The sequence below is a fragment of the Trachurus trachurus genome (assembly GCF_905171665.1).
Source record: "Trachurus trachurus genome assembly, chromosome: 4".
Lineage (NCBI taxonomy): Eukaryota > Metazoa > Chordata > Actinopteri > Carangiformes > Carangidae > Trachurus > Trachurus trachurus.
The window spans coordinates 16,233,149-16,260,886 of NC_139898.1; the positions used below are offsets into that span (position 1 = coordinate 16,233,149).

Below are 27,738 nucleotides of genomic sequence, written 5' to 3' on the forward strand. Positions count from 1 at the left end.
TATCAGGTTCATTCAAACAAGAAAAGCAGGCAGGGAGACAGAATGAAGACAGGTAGAAAGCACAAAGAGGAGAAGACACACAATAAAAGCAGCAGATTCAAAGGTTGAGAATGCTAGAAGACTGGCTGATAAAATGAGCTACTGCATCGATAAAATAATCTATCACATTCACTAAATTCACAAGAGAACAAGGGAGTTGTCTAATGCAATAAACACACTTGACTGTTGAGGTAAGAGTTAGGTCAGGTCAGTGATATCATATTTTCATCCTGAACTCTCTACATGCTGAGAAAAAAAAAGTATTTTCATCTTTTTTACCACTAACTTATTTACTGGTTTGGGATCATGGTGGGTCCAAACTAAATATAGACATCTCTCTACTGCCTAGGGCATTCCCAAGCTAGATGGGATAAGTTAACCTTTCCACCTGCTGTGTCTGTCTCTTTCAAGTTGGATGTACCTGGATAACTGAGGCCTCTAAAATATATCCCGATCAGGTGAGGGAACTATCTGCAAAACTCCTTCTGAACATCTCTCACCCTGTCCTAACACTGTGTGGGTTCAACGGTAAACAAAACCTATGTTCTGGTCTTTGTTTCCATAGTCTTGTTCAGAAACTACTGTAGGACTTGTGTTGGAAAAAGTAGCGTAACTGGTTAACTCGACTTGAAGATGCTGGCCACTGTTCTAGCTGCCTCCCACTTAGCTTCTCAAGTTCTCACTAGGAATTATTCCCTAATCAAGCCAGCAGGACAACCGCTGAGTTCATTTATAAAGAGCGGGCAAGCAGTATTTTGGGCAATGAACTCAACACTTTCAACTCTTTGGCTGCACATTGAGAGTGTGTGGCTCACTTTTTAGTGACTAGGACAGGATCCATGCTGCTCTCCCAAAACAGGATATTTAAATTCTGGCCATGATCATTGGGATTTCTGGGGAAACTGAGCAGGATGATAACTGGATAAGTGAAGCACATCTTCTAATCCACCGCTCTTTTTTTTGGTATTTTATAAAAAAGAAACCAACAGTGTTTGTGTCCAACAGTGTCCAAGAAAGAAGACAGGTGCTTTCAGTATTTCAGCCAGATTTCAGGCACTGTTGAGCTTTGTAACCACCTCAGTTACCTCATATAACTATGGGAATGTTTTTTTCCCACCTATTCCTCTGTAAGGGCGTGTCAGTTGGCCATCCACAACGTATGGTAGCTCCCTGGCTGTCTATGGGCTTACCACCTGCAAAGATGGATTAAAGGTTTGAGGTGTTGCTTGCCTCACAATATAACAATTTATTGTGGCAGTTCACTGCATTAATATGCTGTACATTTTCTGTGAAAAGCTGTTTAGTGAGGCCTTCCTGTGGCAAAAGCTGCACCACCGCTAACCTTGCCCCCGCCCCTCCCCACCTCCACCTAGCCATGCCTAGTTTCCTCTGCCTTGCACTTGCAGATCTTACACCGCCCTGGCACCTCAGTCAAGGTCTCCCCTCCTCTCAGGAGCCTCTTTTCCTCTCCTGAGATAAAACAAACAAGAAAACAGTTGTTTGACGCATCTGTAATCACCTTAGCTATATCCGCTGGAACTGAGGGCTTTTAATTTGCCTTGCTTTTAATTTGTTTTCACAGCAGTTTCAAGCAAATTGAATTTGTTAATTAAAGCAGCAAAATGAAATGCTGAGCATTATTGACGAGATGCTAATTGGGTTAGTGTGAAAATTGGAAGAGGGGATGTGGTGTGGGTGGGGGCTAACGAGAGGGTTGAGGGGGGGAGAGCAGGGCATTTTGGGGTATCAATAGTGAGGACAAATCACATTAGAGAACAGCACAAGAAAGGCTACATGCCAAGTGGCCCCATGGCAGCTCCATTATGATCTGTGTGTGCATGAGTGTGTGTATGTGAGTGTGTGTGTGTGTGTGTGTACACAATGCATCTCCCCAGGCCTTTTTTTGGCAGTCGTACATGAGCACAGACAGACAGCTGTACTTCCTCCTGATTGCCTTCCAACACAAATAAACATAACCCTCCGTATACATACATGCATGCAAACAGACAGACACAGACACGGACACAGAGTAACATATGTCTGATTCATTAACAGAGCTTTATGACAGTGATACATGTATACATATTAAACGGAGCATTTGTGTAGTTGTTGTATACTAGGCCAGTTAAAGTGCTGCAAATGTGCTCGTGAAACTTTGCTCACCAAAGATGCTAGACGATCCTGCACTGTGTGGTACAGTCTCAAAAGGAGGCTGGCGCAGCAATAATATGTAGTTAAGTGAAAAAATATCTTATTATCAATTGTAGTTAGGGCAGGCTTCAATAATGGCAAATCAAATCAACTGCACTCCCCCTTAAAAGCTGAACGCTCCCAGACATGATGTACATAATGGGATGGAAAGAGAGTCCAGTCTGACTTATCCTGAGAGGAGGCTGATGGATTTGTCTGGGAGACGCAGAGTTCAGAAGTACAAATATACTACAGCATGACAAGTACAATGTAAATAAACAGCAATCCAAACAGGCTGTCGGGGCCAGATGATGTTCCTCTTTGAGGAGAATCAATATTCCTGTCACCTTACTTTTACCACAGCACTGTATGAGAGACATGTTGTCACAACTACCTAATAACACAATAAAAGTGTTGTACAGTAATTAGTATTTAGAAAGTGGGAGTAAAGTAATAGTCTGTGAAAGCTGTTGATAGGATTGCATAAGGAGCCTTCGTGACAAACAATGACACCCTTTTGTCTGGTTCATTTTGAAACAGCTATTTTAGCATATCAGCTGTGTGGTAATGTGGTTAGCCGGCCTTGCTTAGCAGCACAGTTTGTTATTTTCACTTTGTGGAGTGCTTGTTTGGCAGTGGCATCATTATAAATACTGAAATAATTATTCCATCTGGTCTTTGCACTTAAGTATGCCTCAAGCTTTGTGATACTACTGCGAGTAAACAAAAAAATGCTTCATAAAAACTTCATAAAGAAGGAATCACAACATTATTATGAACATGGTATTGTAGTTCTTTGCAAAAGGATGCTGACTGGGGACTGTTGGGAATCTGTAACCCCGAAGAAGTTCTGTGAAATAGAGTGGATAAACTCCTCTTTTTTGTTTTAATGAGTCTTTTAAGTACTTTATTTGCCCTGTTAGAATTTCTCAACTTTGTTTGCAAGTGCCATTAAAATAAAGTCATTATCATCATTAAATGATTGGACATCATTTTGTTTCCTTGCACATGTGAATGCAATACATTACACTTACTGAACTTGTGGTAAAGAGACTTTGTACAAGTGAGGGAAACTATGAACCTCCCCACCCCCCCTGCCTAACAGTCTAGTATTAAACATCACTCCTTAACCAGCTCATTGACCCCTCAGAGCACTGCTGAGCTGTTCAGTGCTAAGATCACTCGGTCTCCCTCCGGGCACGTTGGCCCAATGCACTACTAATGAGAAGAATTCACTCATTTGGCTTGAGATCCGCACGGGTGAAGGACAGAGGCTGGGAAGAAGAAAGTAATGGAGGGAGAAAAGGACGGAAACCGAATGAGAAAAGGCAAAAAGAAAAAAAGACATTAAGAAAGAGATGGAGGCACAATACGAGAGGAGTGTTGTTAGGAACTGAAGAAGGAGAGGAAGGAAAAAGAAGGGAGAGAGGACTGGGTAGAGGAGAAGCGAGCTGGGTGAGACGCTTAGCAGTGGCTGAATTAGGGAGGTGATTATAGCTCTAATTACAGGCTGAGCCGCTTCATTGATAAGGTCCCGGCCCACACCTGACAACCTGCACTGCCCGATTCTCTGTAATGTTGGAAATACTCAAATGCACACACATACAAAAAACGTGGGAGCAGGGAAAATACAGAATGGCATCCATAAAAGTTGTTGTAGTAACAGACATACAAACCTTGTTTAATCAACACACAGCTACAGATTCACTTAATACATAAAATACAAGACGCATATTTTACATATAAACAAAGAGAAAACTATATGTGCAACGCTATTTCCTCTTCCGTTCCAGAGATTTCCTGCTTAAATCGTGCAGGTTCAGTAATTTGTTATTAGATTAACTGTGGGGTTCACAGACGACAGTATTTCCATTTGCAAAGGGACAGCATATGCATTGTGATTATGAGGTGTGAATTAAATCTGAATAGAGTCTAGACAGAAAATGCAAGCTGCAAAGTTTTCCGTGTGTTGTGTCACTGACACCACCAATTCTGTCTGACTCTCCACTGAGTTGGGCTGCTCATTAACACAGTAAAGTGTTCTGTGGTGGTTTTTGTGTTGATATGTATCATTTGTTTTTTTTAGGCAATTGATTTCATACTATGCTTTTCCGGAGGTTACAGCTGCACCCTTGACCAGGGTGGTCCGGGACAAACAGACTGAATGCACCGTAAACCATTTCTACAAGTTCTGTATTTTTATCAATTCTACCACATAATACCCCATTTGGAGAGGGTGAATTTGAATGCTATTCATGGTCCCTATTACCAAATGTCCTCATCTAAGAGAGTGCACTCAGCAATACGAATAAACCTGAAAGGGATTGAATTGTTGGGCGCCACTGTATTTTAGGCTGCCAGTAAATATATCTATCTTGTTCATAACAATTTGCGGCTCTGTGTTTTGTAATCATAAAAAGGATAAGTTTGGGGGAGATATGAGAGCCGTTCTTTTTAGAGTGCTGAGTACAGCAGGCACCATCTGTGTGGAGCACACAGCTGCCTCATCAGAATACCTAATATTCCAATGGAGGGACTCTAAGTACCTGGCAAACCCAAGTAGGTAGATAACAACGAGCCTATTAAATAACAGACAAAGTGGACTGTGAAGGTAGGGGTGGGGGATGTGGGAGTGTGTGGTGGGAATTAGTCTTTTAGCTCCACATACACTCGTAGATGAGATAGCCCCGAGTTCTAATTAAAATTCTCATTCCCATCTAAGGTGGTAATTTTGATCTGAGGAAGAGTGGAAAGTTTGATGTCTTGCAAACAGCCTGCTCCTGTTCTTCTCTCTCTCTCTCTCTCTCTCTCTCTCTCTCTCTCTCTCTCTCTCTCTCTCTCTCCCTTTCTTTTGTCAATCTTGATCAAAATCAATGTTATCTGCCCAACCTAGTAACTCTTCTTTGCCCTTGCTTGGCCTCAATGTCATGTTGGAGCCACCTAATTAAAAAGAAAATCTCTGCTACGGAATAATATAGATGTGCAACCTGAAAACATGCTGCTGACACACACACACACACACACACACACACACACACACACACACACACACACACACACACACACACACACACACACACACACACACACACACACACACACACACACACACACATTCCTATATGGCAGTCAGTCAGATAAGGATTTTCCTTCAAGCTTACTTTTCATCCACCTAAAAAGACAGTAATATTCTGCCTGCAGACCCACTGCTGCTCTAAACAAGAATTGATGGAGTGAACACTGAGATGCATAACAGCGAACATAACCAAATTATTTAACAATCCTGTTACATAACGGGCATGCAGTGTGTTAATTCTCATTATGCTATTAAAGACAACAAGCTGATAAAATAGGGGTTCAGGTCATTTACAAAAGAATTATAACATTTCAGAGTAGCCCCAATCAGCAGGCGAACACTGAAAAGACTATCCTTTTTTCCAAGTGTGAACATGGCCTTACACCTTTCAGCCCACAGACGTCAGTGCAGCTAAGTTCCTCCATATGAGATTGAGTGTGAAGTCACCCTTGAAGGCTATTTTAACTGGACAATCGCAAGAGAATGTGACATCTAAACTGTCTGGGTTCTCATGTACAAGTGTGTTTTAATACGACATGCAAGTGAGTGATGTTAGATATCCACACAATCCCAATAGGAGATGTGTTTTAATTGCAGACGTAAAAGGGGAACATTATTGACAGAGCGTTAGACAGACAGAGGTACTGGAAGGAGTGAGGCCATAATTACATACATGCATCCAAATTGCAGCTTGTTTTGTCATGTTTATGTGGTGTGTAAAATTTTTTACTCACTCTCAAAGCTCTCTCTCTCTCTCTGTCTTGCTTTTCCCCTTTTCTCTGTCCTTTTTTCCAGCTCATTACTCCTAAACAATTATATTTTGGTAGAAAGCCTCTCAGTCGCGCAGCCTGCTGCTGGCTAAAATGAAAACAGTCAGTGCAGAGGCAAGACGATGGATCACAGTGTCAACGCCAAAGTTATCATCACCTTGCTTGATTTATATTTCTTCAGTGACTTTTTTTTCCTTCTGTGCACTTTGCAACTACACATACACACAAACACACACAAACACACACACACACACACACACACACACACACACACACACACACACAAGGAAAGTTTTCTCAGATGAGCAGGCTGCCTGGGGTGGCATTAGGGGGTTAACTGAATGGCCATCATTCTGATAGAGCGCCTTCATTGAGGCTGTAAAATTAAACAGCCAATTTCACCTGGTAATTGGATAGTGAAATATTCATGGTCAAACTCCCTGCCGTGAGACAGTAGCATAATGCAGTGAACGGAGTGAAAACACAGGTCAGAACATCGAATTTAATTGTCACAACGGTGTAAAACCGACAACTTTCTATGATGCCATATTAAGCCTATATCCTATATCCACCTGTGCATCAGATTTCACCCTGCGTTCCTCTCTTTGCTTGTTGCAGAGAGGAAACAGCGGAGCAACCATTCACCTGAAACAGTTACAGTTGTTTAAAAATTGGTTTGAACTGAGGATAGTGTTGGTATTCAGAGTAGCATGTGTTTCACTTAGTCTCTCCCGGGCCGCAAAACCAGAAGCTTTAATTGCCATAAATACACTCTAATTAACAGGCTGGAGTTCCTGTGATGTTTTTCACCCTGCCCACACATTAATGCAAAAATAGCATTTACAGTACAGCGTAATATTTGTTAATTACCGGCGTATGAGATAGGGAATAAGGGGGCTATACACGAGCAGATGGCAATACCTCAGGGGTTAAGCTTCGTCTTTCTCACCATGCTGTGTTTGCCAATATAAGCTACGGATACGCCACCCTTGGGTAGTATGAACTCTGCATCGAGGAATGAGTGCCTGGGATCAAACACTCAAATGAGCCGTGATGATAGGCCTGGTGATACATCCTGCTGTCTTCAAGCGCCGGCCACAGAGGGCTTCTCACATCAACCGCGTTCCTCCATTGCCTTACTTTCAACGCCCTTAACCTCGGGCTCGACCGTTTGAACTAAGCTTCAGAGGGTCTTTATATGTTTTTAATGAAAATTTTCAGTGAACCACATGCTGCAGCATAATTTGTCCTAAAGTATAATATATACATGTAGATGAGACTGCCTACACAATAAAAAACATAATGGTGTGCTGCTCTAATGCCTGAAGCATCTGAATCTGTGTTTACAGGACAACAAGGTCCTCCCTCTTTTGGGTGCTTCAGTTATGACTGATGTCTATGACAAAACAAAGCCAAACTTGTGTGATCATGTAGTGAGTGTTTAAAGCCTTTCATGGATGCAGATGAGGTGGATGGTTGGGTCAACAAAGTGTGTTTTTGATATGAGAGAGACCAGTCTTCATTTCCCATTTAACATGTTAACATGAGTTTCTTGTTACCATTACTGCACTTGGTTCCAAACCTTGACCAAGTTGTTGTTTTACCCACAACCACAATCTCCCCCTAACTTTAAACAAGTATCTTCAATGCCTTAACCCAACCAAACACTAACCCTAACAGTTACAGATCCAGAAAATGTCATATAAACTTTCTTTGTAACAGTACACACTTTTGTGGTGTCTAATTCTTGGAAGGCATTGATAAAGGTTTTCTAAAATACTGTATATGTTCATAAGGATCAGCGGATGTGTTGGTGTAGTACAGCTGCCATTGGAGCATCATGCTTTAAATTCAGGCAGAGCACTGAAGCTGTGCTTGCATTAACTGAACAGCTGATTCATCCAGGCCACTTGGCTTTGTGACTAGTAGCTAATGTCAGTCATCCATTAGCTATCCCGCTTATCTATCACAAGGGCTGAGCTGACATATAGAGACAAACAACCTCACACGTCTGTGGCCACTTTGGACTTGCCAATCAACCTAATGTCTGGGTAGCAGCAGGGACGCCATGCAGACACAGAAAGAACCCAGAATCTTCTTGTTGTGAGGCGACAGTGCTAACCACTGCAGCACCATGCCGCCCACTGGTTTTGAACATGGCTATTATGATCTTACACCTCTACCACTATTAGCTGACACAGCTAACTTCAGCATCTTCACCACCTCCTTTTGTGCTGTGGTTTTTAGTGTTGGTATTTCATGATTTAAGATGCATTTGTTAAAACTAGATTAGTATGCTTCACGGATTTGTTTTTACAGTGTAATCTCTACTGTGACAGTCTGTTACTGACTTATTATCTTGTCTTTAGAAATATTGACTATAATATTAAAAATAACTAGCTCGCATTTGGGGTATTTTTACAAAGCACAGTTAAGACACATGCAGGTGGGCGTACTGTAATAGATAAAATGCCATTTTTGGGGGTATGGCAGACCTTGTTCAGCACACAGAAACATGCATGCGGTAAACACTAAGCATTATGCGAAAAACACCAGCCAATAACAATTGAAGCTGTTTAACTTGTGCATCAACAGTCTAGTCAGCCAGCGAGCCAAGCAGTCAGTGTCAGGGATGAGACAAGGCCATAATCCAATTCTGGTTTTTACACGGCGTCATGCCTTTACCTTTGACAGCGTGATTGATGTGTATGTAAATGTGTTTTGAGGAGGGCTGTGAGCAGCTTGTTAAAGCAGACATTTAGGGCTGCCCTGTCAAAGACGAATGGAGGGATGGAGAGAGAGAGGAAGAAGAAGAAGGAATCCAAAATAAAGACAACTATTGATCCATGAATGAAAGAAGATGGACACTGGAGGAGCCCTAGACAAGGCGTTATGTACCTCTCGAGCGTCTCTCTGAATTCATAGGGAGGCAGTTTGACAGCTCCACAATAGCATACTATGGGGAGTATCTATCGGACACACACCAAGAAGAAAAAGGTTACTGCCTTTTCAAGTGCCCTCTCCATTGTCCTCTTTCACCCCTGGTCCTTCTTTCCCCGTCACCATGCCTTAAGTCAATAGAGAGAAAGCACTGAACATTGAGGTCAAGACACTAAATAGATGGCAGATTTCTCTCAAGACACTGTCAGTGTGTGTGTGTGTGTGTGTGTTGTGTGAGGAAGTGCAGGTCTTGATGTTCATGTGTGTGTTGCTGGAGCATGGCTGTGCTTGCATGCGTGCTTTCTCTTTTCATGCTCTCACACATCCCTGTGAGACTGTCATGTGGGCACTAAAGTTTAACAACTTCAGGGGAACAATAGATGACAGGAACCTCAAATCTCCCCGCCCGTTTCCACAGCAACAAAGAAAGGAGGAGAAAAAGGGAGGGAAGAGGTACGAAGTCTTGTCTCCATCACTCATGCTCACATCCACTGCTATTTGGAGCCATCAGTCATTGGAGTCAAGTCTTTCCCTTGGAAATTGGCATGCAAGTACAAGCCTGCGTAACTGGCGGCAGTAATCTGTCTGGATATTGCCGATCCATTATCCTAAACAGTGGGGTTAACACATTCATTTTCCAGCCTTCATGATGGACAACTGGGCTCAAGTAAACTTCAATTGATCAGACAGAAATAATAGATTATTTTTTCGAGCTATCTGACAAATGTATGATACCTGCCATTGCTAACTTCTGAAGCAGAATCAAATGGGGAAGTTAGAGTCTGATTTAATTATCTCACATTAGATTAAACTGATTTGATGTGATGACACTGAAATTGGGCCATAACAGCAGCAGGTTGTAACAGGATACAGCCATGGACAATAGGGATATAACAACCCAAATTAGTTTTGGACTAAAAATGATTTTAATTTGTGAATGAAAGAAGTTCAAAAATGAATGTGAATGTCCAGAATACACTACCACTGGGAGCTTCACTTGCAGATATTGACTCTTTCATGCCTAATGAACAGTGCCTTAATGGTTTTAATGAGATTTATTACATTCCTTTTTAACATGATGAGCATATCAGCTTAATTATTACTAATATCTGTATTCATGTTTTGGAATGAGCTGCAATTTCTCTGCTGCTCTTTTTCTATCATGGCTGCATATTTGCGTGTCTGCCTGCAACTCTGAAAGCTGAAAATATATGTAAGTGTTGCTCACTCATTAAAGCACACACAGAAGATTTTTTCATTTGGGAGATGGGTCCTTTCAAATCCTGTCTCCCAAAAAAGAATTGAAGATGCAAACTTGAAAAGAGAAGGCACACCTCTATGACATATCTCAAAAGCATGAGGCAAACAAAAGGAAAATGAAGACACTTTTCTTTGAGACTGATGTTGATTCACCCCCCACCCCTCCTCACTATCAATAGGAACTCCTGCATGGAAATGCAGTGAATGGATTGATGGAAAACAGAATACTCATTTCCCGCAAAATGTTTCCACAGCCATCAGATGGCATAAAACATTGAAGCAGAAAAATATGGAAAAAGAAAGAGAGCGGGAGGGAGAGAGAGAGAGAAGAAAAAAAGGTGCAACAGAAAAAGAGACCCAACATACCTCCTCCTTGCCCCTTTGTGCCCCAAAGACCCTGCACCCTGCTCTGCTGTGACTCTGATGAAAAGCAGGCCGCAATCCCTTTCAATTTGGCCAGTGTGCCCCAGTCCTGTTAAAGGCAATCGACTGGCTGAACAGAGGCACTATATCACAATATGCAGGTGCAGACGAGTCCGGCAGAGGAGAGAGGAGAGACATGGCGCCTTAGGAGAGAGAAAGGGACTCTGGCATCCATCTCTCTCACACTTAGGCTGACGCTCAACCATGGGGGAGAAACACACTCTCACCCACACACACACACACACACACACACACACACACACACACACACACACACACACACACACACACACACACACACACACACACACACACACATAGGAAGGGACTGGGCAGTAGTGGGAGAGCAAGAAAATGAGAGGTGAGAGAGAATAGAAAAGTGGAGGAAAAATGGGACCCGTCACTTCCTTCATTTTTTCCCTTCTCACTTAGGCTAAAAAAAAGGGGGCCGAATAAAAGAGAAAATGTATTTTGCGCAACTGTGGAGTGGGATAGTGGGGAAAAAAGAAAAAGACCTGCCTGGAATGAGAGGAGTGCAAGGTGTTTGTTTGTGGTGGGTAAATGCATGTAGGTGTGGGGAGGCCAGAGGCTTGGCTAGAGCTGTTTGTTATCGGGGGTCTCCAGGCCCCCCAGGCGTGCCGAGCTGCTGGCCCGAGTCAGAGGGGCTGAGCCTGGGGGAGGGTGAAGAGTCAGAGGCTTTGGCCAAGGATGGGTGAGAGGCCAGTAGACTAGAGAGAGCAGCAAAGGCCTGAAGAGGGCTGGAAATACCACATGAAAGATCAGACTTATCCAACAAATATTCAGTTTATTGACAGTCCCTGCCATCGCCTGCCTGCAGTGTAATTAAACATCTTGTGCCCAAGTTCTCTGAATAAGTCAGGTAGCCAATATACGGTGCTAGACCACTTATAAACCTGCACTCTCCTAGGCATCAGAGAGGACATCAGTGAGTGCTGTAGATTGAGATTGAGGATCATACCCTCTCATCCACTTGAGGGGCCGTGCTGTGGGAACACCGAGGAAATGGAAGCTGAGAACTCATAGCACAGGCCCGGGTCAAGGATTGGATATCACATGACATCAGGTTTGCTTTATAAGAAATTCCTATCACACACACACAATTGTTGAGAGGTGAGGTCTATAACTGTAGGCCAGGATAAAACTGGAGCAAGTCTGCAATCACACCGTTTAACCATGACCTGTCAGTCATCCTTGGCTTTCGGCCCCGGCTTATCACAAAATATATTGGGTTGGATCAATCCTCTCTATCTAGGATTCGAACTTAATCTATCCCTGCAGAAATACCAACCAATATACATGCAACATACAAATTAGCTTCCAGCCACACATTACTGCGTTGTATACTGCAGTGTAAAAGAGAGAAAGTTGAAGATACTTTTTTTCCCCACAGAATTTATATTAAAATGTGCAGAGAAAAATATAATATATGATGTGTTGAAATTATGTTTTATAAGCCCTAATATCAGACCAACCACACATGTACGTACAAAAAAACACTGCAAACAGTACAGAAGAATTAAAACAAATTTGACATGTCTTTTGTTTGCTGAATCCCGATACAAACTCGATTGGCAACACTTAAAAACTGTGAAAAGATGAAAAATAAAGTTTGCCACCGCATCTCTGCCACCTGCCGCTCTTTGATAATCAGCTGATAGAGGTTCAGTCAGTGACTCATCATGACACCTGAACACTTCTCCACTGGTTCTACTCAAAACCCAACCACTCATTTAGTTCCCTCCCCCGGTCACACAGGCTACACAGGATTATCGCTCAGCCTCATCAATGTCAATACTGGAATCAAGATCTATCTTTATGAATGGGTCTAGCTTGATTGCTTGCTTGTTTATGTGACATCATGTCCAGTGGACATGAAAAAGCAAGTCCAGCTGCTACCATTATCTATAAAGTGAGGTGAACACTATTTGCTTCAACTAAGAAAGCTATTCCTGAACGATATATAAAAAATATCATATTGCAATTATATGGATATATGGATTGTGATGGCTATACTGTATGCAATTGCGAATTTGGTTGGAATTACCATTTCTGCATTTCATTTTCAAATTTGATGTAATTGTTGTTGGGTCTTGTACCAAACCAACATGTCCCTTTACATCTTGAGAATATAATTTGTTGTCCAGGGATCTCTGTAGCAACACAACACTTCTGTTTTGACACATTTTACCTTTATCCAAAAAAATAAATAAATGGGTGTTTATTGCAGCACCTGTCATTTGGATATTGAATTTCACTTATATTGCAACAAAGTGTGGGAAATATGGGGACTTTGTACTGCTTACACTGGTATCAGCAACCCACTGCAACCAACAACTCGACAGACTTCAAAACTGTGAACCATCCTTTAAAGCCATCTGCAGAGCAATGTGCACCATGTACATATATGTGCACACAAGCAAACATACACACACCTTAAGTGTACAGGCCAAACTTTCTTTTTTTTCTCTCTCTCTCACAAGTAACTTTTGACAAGTTCTCCTCCAGATCCTGGAGTTGTATTCAGACTTGCTAGAAGGAAGTGCTGGAGAGCAGTCATGTAGAAAGAGAATGCTGTTACTGGAGTTATTAACAGGCTCCTGTGTTTCCCTCCTCTCAGCTGAGCTATTCAGAGCATAGCGTCCTCATCTGCCACAAACACATGCCGACAGACAGACGCAGCAGACGGACACACAGCGCAGCCCCCTCTACGCGCTGCACAGTAATATGTTTTTTGCCCATTTACAACAAATTAAGTTTCCCTCAAAGTGAATTTCAAGCTTGGCTGCCTTTGGAGGGCGAGCAACTCTCTTTTCATTAATTTTCATTCTTTTCCCCTGAACAAATGATCTACTGTACAGCCCGCTCTGCGTTGTGCTCCTCTCCCTGTCTTTTTTTCTTTCTCTTGTTTTCTCCCCTCTTTGTCTTCTTTTTCCTGCTTGCTGGTAACTTTGGGCCAGGCAATGGAAAGCAATTACACTGTCAGAAAGGTGTATTCTGATTTATTAAAAGCCTTGAATGCTATCTGTTTTGCTCCCTCTTTTGTTTCCCCTTGGGAGCTGAGTCCTGACACCCAAATGAGACAGAGTGAGTGCTCCCTGCTCAGTTCTCCATCCTGAGAGTCATCTACGAAGCCAGCAGAGTAAATATCCATTGGCACAGGAGGACAGATATACGGATCTAACGCAGCTGTGAGGACGGGAATAGATTTGCTTCTGTAGCCCAAGAGGAGGGAGACACAAAAAGACAAAGAGAGGCAGAGAAGGGGAGAGAGGGAGACGTGTGTCTGTCAAGCGCTACACTGGCTCAGTTTAAGACGACATTCTCCTCCCTCTTTAATTTCATAAACCAGGTCATCAACTATCCACAGAACTCTGCTTCATAGCACTGCAGGCCCGCAGACATCAACCATTTCAGATAACTTTTCATTAGCTTAATTCCTGTTCATTGAAAGAAAGGAGAGATGAGCACAGGGGAGAGAAAAGAGACAGAGAGACAGAGAGCGCTAAGCCATAAAGGTGTGAATAAGATCCAATTTCCAAAATAAATATTATCTCTGTCTGAGTAACCCAAACCCTTTTGTGTCAACATCATAATAAGGATCAACAAGGGGTCACCACTGCGTGAACATCACACCATCACATTCAGACGGCTTCACCTGTGATACTTTAATCTATTTATCTCCCACACTTTTCCCCACACACAGTCGACCTGCACGGCATAAAACTATGAAGTTAAACACACCACGGGCGCAGACATCTGATCCACATTTCCTCCCTTTCATAGTAGGCTACGCATTAACAACCACACCTAATGCCCCCCCCCCCCCCTCCCAATCTTCACCAGCTCCCCCTCATTACTGTGTTCTTGATAGCCGGAGAGATGGCAGAGATGCAGAGGTGGGGGATGTGTAATAAAGCATCTTAGTATCCTGGGGGAACCATTGGTTGGAGATAAGAGGCCATACAGCACTATAACGTAAAGACATAGATCATAAACCTGCTTATCTCCGGCTCTCTCTGGACCAGCCTTCTTAGTCAACTGTCTGGGACAAAGGACAGTCACAGCTCAACCTTTTTTCTCTGATTCCTATTTGGTGAGAAGCGTCGGTGTTGAACAAGGGTCACTCACTAATGAAGTGAAATAGAAAACAGCATGAAAACAAGAGTTGTTGCCAAGAAACCTGCAAATGATATAATGATGACCTTTCCATCTTTGAGGAATTTCTACACAGTTCTGACACTGATGAGCTGTAGGCAGTGATTAACATATTATTAGACAATAAAGAGCCTGGCTCTTTCATCCAGATACCTGTTAGCCGCCAGGAAGAGAAATACAAAATTTCCTGAGGACAACAGAGAACAATTATGACAAAAACAGAGAAACAAAATGGCAAAGAGGTAATGCGAGGACTCATAAAGTTACCAACAAGCGGAAGACAAACACAAAGAGAAACTTCATCAGAAGCTTGAGGAAGTAAAAAAAAAAAAAAATGTAGTGAAAATTAAATTTCCACCTGCTGATATAGCTGTGTGCTGCATGTTTTTTTTGTGTTTATTTTTTTTACATTTTCCTTTTTAAAAAATATGCTGTTTTTTCCCTGTTTGATGTTTAGGCCACAGCTAATGCATTCATGAACAGTCTGCCACTAAATAATAAATTAAACATAAAACTTTGTTATCTCGAGCTGTTTACCTCTTAGCTTGGGGAAAAGCAGTTTACTTATTTGAGTGGTGTCAGCTTGCTTGACTGGTGAAGAGCTTGTGTCTGTCTTGAATATATGCTAACAAAGCTACAAAACTGTTAGAGGGAGTATATTGCTAATATTTCTAATCGTCTGTGTGACTCCATCTGTCTCACTTGTATGTGGTACTTAAGAGAAAAATACTGACTGTTATGAAATATGTTTTAGTTTTTTTTTGCATGCTTGAACCTGTCTGTGTCTTCCGAGGATTCACACCACTTTGACACAAAACTGATGTTCACATCTATTGTGCGCTTTCACTTTCCAGTGTCAACTTATCCGCATGATAAAGTGCTGATTGGCTATTCAGGTTTTGGCCTTTGAAGGAGGCAGTCAGTGGTTAGAGGACTCTCTTCATTACAAACCAATCACAGAGCCATTCACAGAACTGTCAACAACTGGGCTCTCACGCAAAGTTAGTATTAATTAGTTACTGTGATTAAAACTGGCACTTTGTCACAATGGGTGCTGTTATATCACATGATGACAATGTACGATGTGCAAAATCCTTACAACAAAAGTACGAACAGTGCCAATCACCATTAGCTTCACACAAAGACAGAATGGTGCTTCCCTGGATATGATTTTATCATTATCTATTAATAATTATATAATATATACTGTACTGTATGTGTGTGTGTATACATACTCACATGCACACAAATATACCTCTGTAAGTGAGAATGTGTTACTTTGAGTTGAAAACACCCTTTTTTCTAATGCAATAAAACACATTTTAATTGAGAGGCTTTTCACTCCTGCAGGTCCTTGGGAGGCCCAAATCATAAAATCACTTATTAATGCGACAGAGGTCCATGTTGGCTAATCTCATCCGGTTATGTCGTGTGGAAATGTGCCAGGCCTGTGGCGTGTTTCCTGTGTTTTCTGTGTCTCCATCAGTTTTCCTAGCCTGGCTCCTCCAGTGTGGCTGCTGACCTTCTCCTCTCTCCACGGCTGGAGTGGCTATTGATTGGATCTTGGCACACAGTGTACAAACACAGAGATAAGGAGAGAGAGAGGGGGGGAGAGGTAGAGAGAAAGCGGAAGAGAGAGAGAGAGAGAGAGAGAGAGAGGCAGCCAGGCAGATATAGCTGCAGTGCCCACTCCACTCCCCTCCTCTTTCTCCAGTCACAAAAAAAGAAAAAGAAAACCCTGTTCTTGGAGACTCCACTCCCACTGAGCAGACACCCCAGACATGGCACCTGAACACTGATAGCAGACAGGATTAGGTCTAAAATTCAATCACACCAGTCTAAGTAATGTTAAGTCACTGCAGCTGACAGTGACCACTGCTCATCTTCAACACAGCACAAGTGATCTATCATAATCTTGCTTTGATTTGTCAGATTTTAAAAGAAAAAAAAAATAACAGAGTGGATGTGACATCTCTGCACTGCGATTCTGAGATCAATAGTTTTACTTGACGTGGGTTTGTGACCAGAATCACAGTATAATAGCCGAGCAAGGCCTCTTAAGTTGCATGCAGGCTTGGTCTCAGACGACCTTAAGGCTGGTCAGTGGTCCACTTCTCCACCCTGAGGTCTCTCATTCACACTTTCTTCCCATCTGGTCTACAGGCAGAGGCTGTGCTGTGTCAGAGGTGACAAATAGTGTCATAGCCCTGCTCTCCCCTCGGGGGCCAGTAGAAGAAAAAACTCAAACTGCTGTCTCCGCAACTCCTGTGCAGACACTGCCTACTGGTGAAAAAAAAAGAAAAGAAAAAGAGAAACACTTTGTCAACAGGCGAGGTGGGCAAATAAGTTGCTTTCAATTCCAGATAGCCGGGGGACACTTGAGGACCGTACAGAAATGAGGAATTAGTTTGAAAGAAGGGAGCAGTTTGGCATCTTTTCAAAGAGGCTTGTTAGCATTGTAGCAGGTCAAACGTGTGTTGTCTCTTTCTTTGTGTCTCTGTGGACACGGGCGCCTCAGGGGGAGAAGGAGAGAGGTTTACTCAGATACTGTCAGGATGGTCTACAAAAGGAAATATTCAGACAGACAGGGACCAGAGGAACAGACGCTGGGCCATGAACCCAGCAGAGCAGGAACAGGAAGAATCCAAAACCCTCTCCTCTGGGGAATAAGAGAAACTCTTCTTGTTGTAGTCTTTGAGTGTGAGTGTGAGTGTGTGTGTGTGTGTATGTGTGGGTGTGGGTGTGTTGCATGTGGGGATTCAGTGTGTGTGACTGTGTACGTACAGTATAAGTGTATGTGTGTGTATTGTCTGGATCAGCAAGTTTTAGAAATGATTGTGAATCACCACTAGCACATTCACAAACACACAGGACACTGTGCATACCAACATACACACATGTTTTTGACATACAGAGGGAATTTAAGGCCTGTAGTGGGACCCTTTGTGTAGAAAACACAAATCTGCCACGAATCAGCTATTGCAGTGGTATGCGTGAATGAGTGATGGATGCTTTGCAGAGATACAGAATCATTGCTTTCATATGATTTCTCAAAGTTGTGTAACTATTGAGTCTAGGATAAATCAAGTGCGACCAATGCCAAAGTGCCCCACATACTGTAGGGTATTTTACTGGGTTGTTTGGGTAGATTATTCCAGAGTTACGGTGCCCCAAGAGACCAACCCAATACCCTAACGTAAACGTGGGGGCCCCCAGGGGCTAAGTGAACCCCTATTATAATTATATCTCCCGGCCTGCTAGCCACCAGCCGGTCTCTGCTGTGCTGCGGCCACCTACTGTCCCTGCTGTGCTAGAGCTACCGCCTGTTTTGGTTGAGCCACGATCCTCTCCAGCTGGGTTGCAGCCTCCACGTTCTTCTCTAGCTTGGCCACGGCCAGCTCCAGTCCCTTCTCTGGCTGGCTGCAGCCCTCTCCAGCCCCCTTTCCAGTCCCCACCCGGGCTGGGTTCCAGCTTCCCCAACCTGCTCTGAGTTGGCTCTGTATGGACGCCACTCCTGTTCCGGCTTCAGGGGTCTCGGCAGATGCAACTCCTGTCTTCAGTGTCCAGCCGGCGGTGTGTCTGGCTCCTGCCTCCAATGTCCAGCCGGTGGTCCATGCCATGCCCGGCTACAGTCTCCAGTGAGTGGTCTCTTCGGCTCCTCCAGCAGGCAGTCCAGTTCACCTCAGCTCCTGACCTCATCACATCAGTCCAGCCCAACTCGGACTTCAGTTGGCAGTCCACCTCCCTCCTGGTCTCCAGTTGGAAATACTCCGATGTCGGTCCATCAGAGTCTTTGATCTTCGGTTGGTGGTTCGTCTCCCTCCTGCTTCCGGTTTCCTGTCGGTGGTCTGCCTCCCTCCGGTTCCTATCCTCCAGTCATCGGTCTGCTTGTGGCGTGGCCCTACAGCCCTACCCATGTCCATTGTACATATCATACAGTGTAAATAATACACAATTACAGCCTTTCCTTGTTTCAGTTTAACCTTATTCTCACATTCCCTTGTTTGAGTTTAATATAGTATTAGTTTCGTTTTAGTTTGATGTATGTATGACAATGTAGGTTGGAAATCAGCTTCCCCTCTTTGACAGACCAGCAGCCGCCACTGGGCTGCAGTGATCCAGTGATTTAACGTGGAGCCAGGGTATTAAGTGTTTTTAGGGTAACAAGTAAGTCTTAGAAAGTTGCTGGTTTCCAATGTACAAACATAAAAGGTGGACTAATAATAACTTTGCTTGTTGTTTTGTTAGTAGTTAAGCTACTGCTGCTTTGCTCTGTGAATTGTTTTCTCTCTTCAGCCAGTTAAGAGAGCAATACTGTAATCAAAACATGAGGAAATGAAAGTATGTGCCGTTTTTGAAGCTAAGAAATGAACACATTTTCCTTAGATAATAAAACAAGCTTGGATGACTTTGCTAATTTGCAATTCCAAATTAAGTTTTGAATCAAGCAATACACCCAGATTTTTGACAAAAGGTTTTCTAATGTCTATGCATACAGTATTTACGAAATTGTCTATGCAGGTTGTCAGGGCCAATTATTACGATATGTTTTACCTGAAGTTGAAAAAGTTTAGGTATCGTTTTAAAGTCTATTACAGTAGACAACTTTTTATGTTAGATAAATCAGAAAGGCGTAATGTCTTTTCTGAGAAATGTAGCAGTGAATCATCAGGGGCTTCCATCTAATCTAACAATGAGTAATCACTGTTCTTGTTTCTCTTTCTCTTGGATGACATCATGCCAGATGACAAGAGGTAAAAACTGAAAGTTACTGTATGGGGAGAATCAAGGAGTCACCATCTACTATAAAATGTCATAGAGACAGGAATTTAGTTTCCCGAGCAGGTGGATTCCACTCTGATTGTGAAGTCTCAGCTGGCAGGGGAAAGGTGAAGTGAGAGTGAGGAATATGTGAATTGAGAGGCTGATCTGAAAATTGTATTGAAATCCTTCTGGCTTGCCCTTTTCATTCACAGCAGAACTGTTACATCTCTCTCCCTGTCCCTGTCCCTCCGTCTGCCTCTCTCAATCAAACAGACGTCACCCAATGCAACTCGAATGAGGTGAATTTAGATTGTTTCAATGAATTTACACATGCTTGACTGTATGAAAATCAAACACACTTGCCTTGCAAATCATTAAACACCACCTTAATGAAGTGAGCCAAGTAAAGAGGTAAAAATAAAAAAGGAAAACCATTTTTCACAGGACCTGCGTCTACTACTGATAGGAGATTTTGTTCAGAGGAATACATTACACAACTCAACTCTATTTATATGCCAACTTCCATGCAAACATGCAGCCCAAAGTAATTAAGCAAGATTAATACAACACATAAGGTTGAACTGATGAGTAAGAAAATACAGTGAATAAAACTATAGAAACTGAATTAAAAACAAAAGCTGAGAACATGTTCTAAATAAATACAACAATTTCCTATGCCATGTTGTTATGTGGAAATCAACCGTACTCACAATGTTTTCAATGATTGATATTGATTTTCATTTCAACATAGTGTGACTAATCTTCACTGAACATTTTGGTTGGCTGCACTGTCAACAGATACCAGTTGCTCGAGTCGCAGACATGTTTGCAGCCCCAGTGATCGATACTTGCATCATTTCCAACTGAATTTTGGTCACGCTTAGGAAAACACACTTGCTGTTACAACCAGTAACCACAGATTTGACCGACTCAGTCAAAACTCAAACCTTAAGGATTATAACTTTAAAAGAAAACGTGAAAAACATGAATCTTTTCAATATTGAATCTGCAGTGAATGAAGAACCTTCTTAATAAATAAAACAGTATTAGACTCTGATTTCAGTATTATTAGGCTCTTGTGTTGTACTGTATGTTCAGCTTTCTATTTTAACATTTTCTTTTAATTTTCTTTCAACTGTATCATCCACACTACGCTACTAAATTTTCAGTCTTTTCGGTATTTTATAGTCAGTTGCTCTGTACAAATACCTGTACTTTCATGGTGCCCCCCTTGCAGCAAGCTTTCCCTGACAAATGTTGGAGGACAGAAGAAAAAGTGGTAATCTCTCAAGCATTTCTAATGAGTTTTTCTCCTACAATTATTTGATAAGAGCAGACAAGACTGGAGGCAGCGTGTATGATACACTAGCTCCTACTGCCGAGGTGAGAGCTCTGCTGATTACACACACAGCCATTTACACACACAAACATACGCACAAAAATGCATGTGTGCGTGCGCGCGCACACATACACACACACCCCCACACCCAGAGGCTTATATAGTCCGTCATCTCAGAGTGCAACAATCCTAATAATAACATGAGAGGCTGAAGTTATGACCGGCAGGCACACCTAAGTTACCAATCTGGGTCTCCTTATTCTGGACACACACACACACACACACATACACTCCCACTACACCTTACAACCCTTCCACCCCTAATCTTCACTTCACTGCTCAGTTTCCCTTCTCCACTCATAGCAACTATTACAATTCATTCTTCATCTCCACCCGCACACGTTCCACTTCCCAACTCACCACGCTGAGTCCCAGTTGCTCCCTCTGCAGGTAGGGCAGGTTCCTGCGCTCCAGGCTGGCCAGGTAGTGTTGCAGTCTGGAGTAGGTGTAGGGGTAGCAGTAAGCAAACTGGTATACGTCGTCTTCTCGATCGAAGCAGAAGGCAAAGGACATGACATAGTTGCGTCTGTGGTCAGGGCAACGGTAGTAGTACACGTTTTTGGCTGGAAGCCTCTGCCTGCAACAGCAAAAGACAAAACACATTATGGAGACATTAGAGAGGTCATTTACAGGGCAGATCTTTTAATTCCAGAGCATGAGGGCTAGAGGGGTTAGAACTGCAATATTTAAAGACATACTACATGGTTGCCCATAAAGCTGGAATAACATGTTTTTACCTCTTCTCATGAAGTGATTGTGACAATGTGATTTATTCTTTTTTTATTTTCTTTAAGTAGGCTATATTTTTGGGGCTTTTTATTGCCTTTAATTGACAGCACAGTCGAGAGAGAGACAGGAAATGGGGAGGCAGAGAGGGGGAATGACATGCAGGAAAGGGCTGCCCGATGCAGGATTCGAACCGTAGCCGCCTGCAGTGAGGACTGTAGCCTGTATATTTTCTCAAAACTTTATTGATCAATCTCTTCCAAACATATCACTGTGAAAATTAAAACACAATTAACCTTTATAATATTAGGAATAAAAAGAGGAATATGTCTGAAAACAGAATTACTATTCCAACTTTATTGACAACCATGTATACGTTATGTATAGAGAAAAAATGAAGATGATAGGTCCAGCAGGCAAAGAAGAAAAGAAGGGGGGGGGGGGGGGGGGGTTGGGGGGTCACTTGGCAATCATCTGATCTGATTCTTATATAAAACATAATGGATGGGTGAATATGTAAAGATTGAAAAAAAAATCCATTTGTTTGTTTTCACATTCACCCCGTCCTTATATGCAAACTCATCAATTCTCTGATTATCTATCAAAACATTTTGCAGACAAAAGGTGGAGCTGATTTAATATAAACAGAACCATTTCTGATCATTAATCACCACTTTGCAATTCATCTTCACAGTTGCCATTTATCATTTAAGGCAAACCAAAGAAGCACAGACATATCAAAACATAACTGACAGATTTAAAATGAAATGGATGTGAAAAGCAAAACAATGAAATTAAATTTAAAGGAGTGAAAAATTACCGACTTACTTGACAAATTGAAAGGCAAATTTATTTAATTACTTAATGTTTCAAATACGGCATCTGTATTCTCAAGGTGATTTAGCTTTTTTGGTTGGATTGTTTTTGTTCTCAAAGGACTGCCACAAAAAGGACATGTGGTAAATGATAAAACATGTCTGATAATGACGCTGAAAGATCCTTCACATCAAATGATAATTAACCTAAATGTCAATTTTGATGAATGAAAGGAGAAAACCAGCCATGTCTCTACGTCACGGTTGACCAAAACAGCTCATATCATTCATTTGCTCTCTTTTCTCTTTCTTTTTTCCCCTCTGACATTCAGGTTTGCACCTGTACTAAATGTGGCCAACCGGCGTTTTCAGCTTTACATTTTAAATGGCACCACTTCCCATGTGAACACAAGACATTTTAATTATGAGGACTACAGCGCTATTGTAATATGTGTGATCTTTTGGATAATGTGTTTTGAATTGCAGTGTGAGTGAAAGGCAGAAAATGTGATTGCATGTTTGCAAAAATAGTTTATGGGCTTAGAACATGACTTTCATGTTTTATTCATTATATCTCAAGTTGTGGTGTAAGCGTGTGAGCAATTTGGAGAAATTAAATGAAGTGAGGAGCGGGTAAGCATCTAATCTGAGTGTGTATCAGTAAGTCATGTGTTGTTTGGAATATGACGCATGTTTGTGTTTTGTTTGTGCTGATGGTTGTGTACTTTTACTGCTGAACAGTGTGTTGCGTGTCGTGTGTGGGCCCAGAGCTACAGTATATAAAGCTGACTGAGTCTTGCACCTCATGGGCGATCGATGGGGTTCAGGACAGCCGTCCACTGAACTTCTTTTCACACTTTTCATCCGTCTGTCATCCTCTTCCTCTCTTCCCTCATTTAGCCCTCATCCCCTGAGACATGTTGAGAAGGATGCTGTGTGTATGCAAGGGACTGTGTTTCCCTTCCTTCGCTCTTCCTCTTTCTCCACCTTCGCTTTTTCCTGTCTTTCTCTAAATCTCTCTTGTCTTGTCCTGTCACTCATTGACTCCACCTTGACAGTTTGCGTGAAGAGGACCAGGCATGGGGAACAACAGTGCTGCCATAGTGGCTCTAGAAGACGCTCTGAGAGAGGTGGATAAAAGGAGGAAAGAGATGAGGACGATGAGTGATTGGTGGGTTTCGGGTGTTGGGAGCAGGGAGAAAGGTGGAATAAGGAGATAAGGAGAAGATGAGAGAGCAGGGCGACGGCAGATCTGGGCCCGATACGGAGATAGACGGGAAGCAGTGGCGGCTAGCAGCGTAACGGCTGTGTGATGGTGGGGCTGGCTAGTGAGCTAGCGTCTCTGGCAACAGATCAGATGAAGATGCTATCGGGGCTGTGATAGGGACAGGGCCTGATAATCAACAAACAGGACAGACTGCTCTGCGCTAACTCTGACAGAGTGAACTTCTTTCTCTGACTCACCTCTAAAGAGAGAGGACGGGAGCGAGACACATGAGAGTTTTATGTGTTGGCTCAGACACCTAATACATCAGGTTTGCCTACTGTCTTGCATAGAAATGCATAGTGAACACACACATGCATGCATTTTCAAACACTTGAAGACGTCCCCGCTGGTACCTAGTAAAACAAAAAGCTAAATCACCCGGCCTCACTCAGAGGGGAAAAGGGAGAGAGACGCAGGGCTGATTATTCCTTCAGAGGAGGAGAAAGGAGAATGTATCTGCATTTGGCTATCTCAGCAGAATACTAATGCAGCCAGTGGCTAGTTATACCACACCCTGCCTGCCCACTGGAGCCAGCTAACCAGCCCAGTCTTATGGCCTGTCAGGGTAGACAAAGAAACAGAAAAAACAAACATACAAAAAAAAAGAAGAATAGCATAAATGTTAAATACTGGGGGGGGAAAAGTAAATTCTTTTGTCTTTCTCCTCCCTGAGTGGAGCATATAGTATATTATTCAGAGGACCACAGGAGTTTAAAGCAGAGCATACTGTGAATATAACTGACTGCCAAGGACAAAATTCACCTTCACACGACACACTCACACATGCATGTACACTCATACAAACTGTGGTGCCAGCCCTCTGAGGTGCAGGTTAATTAAAATAAGATGACACCCCACCTCTTTACATATTTCCCTGTTTGGCTCTGCCCATCCATGCAATCCCACTTCTCTCTGTTTCTGTTTCTCTTTCTCTCTCTGTCTCTACTGGGCAGCGTGCGACCTTGCCAGAGACTGGAAAAGTCCTAGCTATTGATTTTAATTACTGCTGCTTGTCCCATCACAGCATTATAGTCATAAGCCAGAGAAAATAGCTTAGACTTCTTATGGAAAGAGACTGCCCGTAAGGCACAGACAACAAGCTAAAGAAGGGGCCGTACCTGCCTTTAGGTACCACAGTCACGCACGCAAATATTTAAAAAGAAAAAAAAAAAAAAGTACAGAATCTTCAGGACATGCACACTAATGCACACAGTCCCTTTGGTTTTTATCTAAGCAGTGGCTGCTCCTGCTCGGCAGCTGGCAATTTGTTTTATCTAAATGGTACCTCCCTTTGCCTCTCCCCTGCCCATCTCTTGACGTGGTACAGTGCTGTCGTTCCCAAACAGAATTATCACTGCATGGGATGGGGGGTTGGGGGGTGGTTGGTGGGGGTGGTGAAGCTTCTCCCAGATGATAACACACTCACACATGGTTTTACAATTCAGTGATTACAGAGACACTGACAAACACACACACTCACTCACACACAAGCGGGAATATGCAAAGAGTGGCACACATTGAAACAACACGGCAAACTCAAACCATATGTGAGCATCAACATCAAGGTCATTCCTTTTGACACCAAGCTGTGGCACAAGTTGACTTTCACCGTGTTTTTTCGTTGCGGCATTACAGAAAAAGAGAAAGAAGAAGAGCAAAGAGAAAGAAGGGGCACTTTAAGCTATATACACAAAAGACAGACAGCGGCTGACGAATAGAAAAAGAGACAAGTAAAGAGACAAAGTCAGAGACAAGGGGAGAACGACAAGGGAGAGGGTTTCATCGAGATAGCAGGCAGCCTTTAGCGAGGTGTCACTTTGCTTTGCTTGCCTGGGCTTCCCTACTTCTGAACCATTGGTAGCTACACACTCCCGCTCTGATTTTGATGGCGCCGGCTTCTCTCTGAAGTTACGAGATGAAGGCTTATAAATTGGTAGCTTTCATACGGGCGACATCTTGTCTATATTTTCAAATCAATCAAGCGTAGAGGACACGCCAATCACGTTGCTCTGAGCACTCTCACAGACAAAGGCAAAAACATACAGGACAAAACTCGCAAGGCCTGGATGCACACACACGCACACACACACACACACACACACACACACACACACACACACACACACACACACACACACACACACACACACACACACTCATCCACTCCCTTTTATTTGCTGTCTCACTGTTGTCTCTTTCAGCTTGTCGAACGTTCATCCTGTCAACTGTTAGGAAGGTTAAATGTCCAATATGCCTGTATAGTTGTCAAGCTCCACGGATCCCCACCAGCTCATTTGAAGCAAATAGTTAGTCCGTTTGGCAAACATTTCACATTGAATGACATGTTTCTTTACTCCCTGTGTGTAACTACACCAATAATTGAAGAGGCAATATTTTTTGGCTCTCTAAACCGCTACCAGATGTTAGATAGGCTCATTGTTTTTAAAACACTGTCCTGCCTTTTTGTTTTGCATACTTAGTCAAGCAGAAAAGAGCCTCTGAATCATCTGAGGAGTGTCAACCGTGTGGCTGTGTATATTCATGCGTGTGAGGAGGTGAGTATACGAGCATTTGCGCACGTGTGTGTAAATATGACGGCATATATATTCTTGAGGCATCCATCTATCTTTTTTGGATGCAAATCAAGTGGCAACAAAGCTTTCTGGAGACACTGTTACTAGGCAACCTGTGCTTGCTTTGTAATTTGGTTGGTCTGCTGTATATTAAATGTGGTGGTACAGTATATTTATTAGAGTGCAGCTCTATGAGAACGTGCCTTCGGTTGGGGCTAACTTGGGACTCCGTGCAGCAGGAAGCCATGGATTGTGATTTACCTTCACAAGCATGGAAGCACCGTGGAGACGCAGAGTGTATCATTGGTTTTTCGCCGTTTCCAGAGGTTAATCGTAACTTTCTGCAGCAGGCATAAAGTCGAGAAGGAGAACATTACGATTGAGGCTGATGATGTGAAATAGCTGGAATTACTGTGGCCGGTAGAGTCTTCTGGCTCGCAGCAGTAAGGTTTTGCAAGAAGCAATAACACTTGTGAATTATGGACTTTTCTGGAACAGGAGAGCTGAGAGTTGCACACCTGTGGAGACAACAGGCTGTTGGTGGCCTTCTCAAGTCAGAAAAAGCCCTCTGATGAGGTTGAGACGTGACAGCAAAAGACACTTCCTCCTGGTAGCTGCTACAAAACACCCTGAAGGTTTGCCTCCATCAGATGGCCTTGTACACTGCTTCCCGTTGGAGGCATTGTCATATTACTGGTGAATTTCATTAGCTAATTTGTTGCAGGATTTGCAGCTTTTAACCCTCAGTGAAATTCAAGGTGAGATCCCCAAATCAAGTCAGTCAATATCAGATCACACACAATGCTTCACCTGAGTCCAGATTATGCAGCGGACATAAAGTGTGAAGGTATTTCCATAAAAATTTGAAAGCAGCCATAAATCTTGGAGTCTCATCTAAATAAAATATGGTTGCTGTTTATGGAAGTAACTCAGTTTGTTCTGCTGATGTGTTTAACACTGGGGTAGAGATTGTGTGTGATTATGCATCTGTTTGGCCATGTGTGTGTCTGTCCCTCTGAGTAAAAGTGCAGTAATTCATCTCTTTGTCATGTCTAACTTTGCACATACTGTATCTCTTTCTACTTCTAACTTACAGCCTAGTTCAGAAAAAAAGACCTTTTACTTCATCTTTTTTTCTTTTTTAAATAAATATTTTATTGTCACAAAAATACTGCAAGGACTCTTTTACTCTGACTCAGTTGTCCTGTTCCTGAAATGGAAACACGCTACTGTCGTGCTCCAGATAAGAATATAAACTCAATTCTTATCATGTAAATGTCTGCAATGTAAATATGGCTAGTGCACTAGCCAATACCTCTA

General features: G+C 42.6%; 1 protein-coding gene across 2 annotated transcripts in view; it reads right to left on the reverse strand.

Annotated features, from left to right (window-relative positions):
* Positions 1-27,738, reverse strand: part of agbl4 (AGBL carboxypeptidase 4) — a gene marked incomplete at its 5' end in the record, with an annotated part of 263,314 nt that overhangs the window by 97,364 nt on the left and 138,212 nt on the right. For both annotated transcript variants that reach the window (XM_083969985.1, XM_083969984.1), the window contains one exon: positions 21,398-21,614. In XM_083969985.1, coding sequence (XP_083826111.1) covers positions 21,398-21,614 — 217 coding nt within the window. The remainder of the gene's footprint in view (positions 1-21,397; positions 21,615-27,738) is intronic.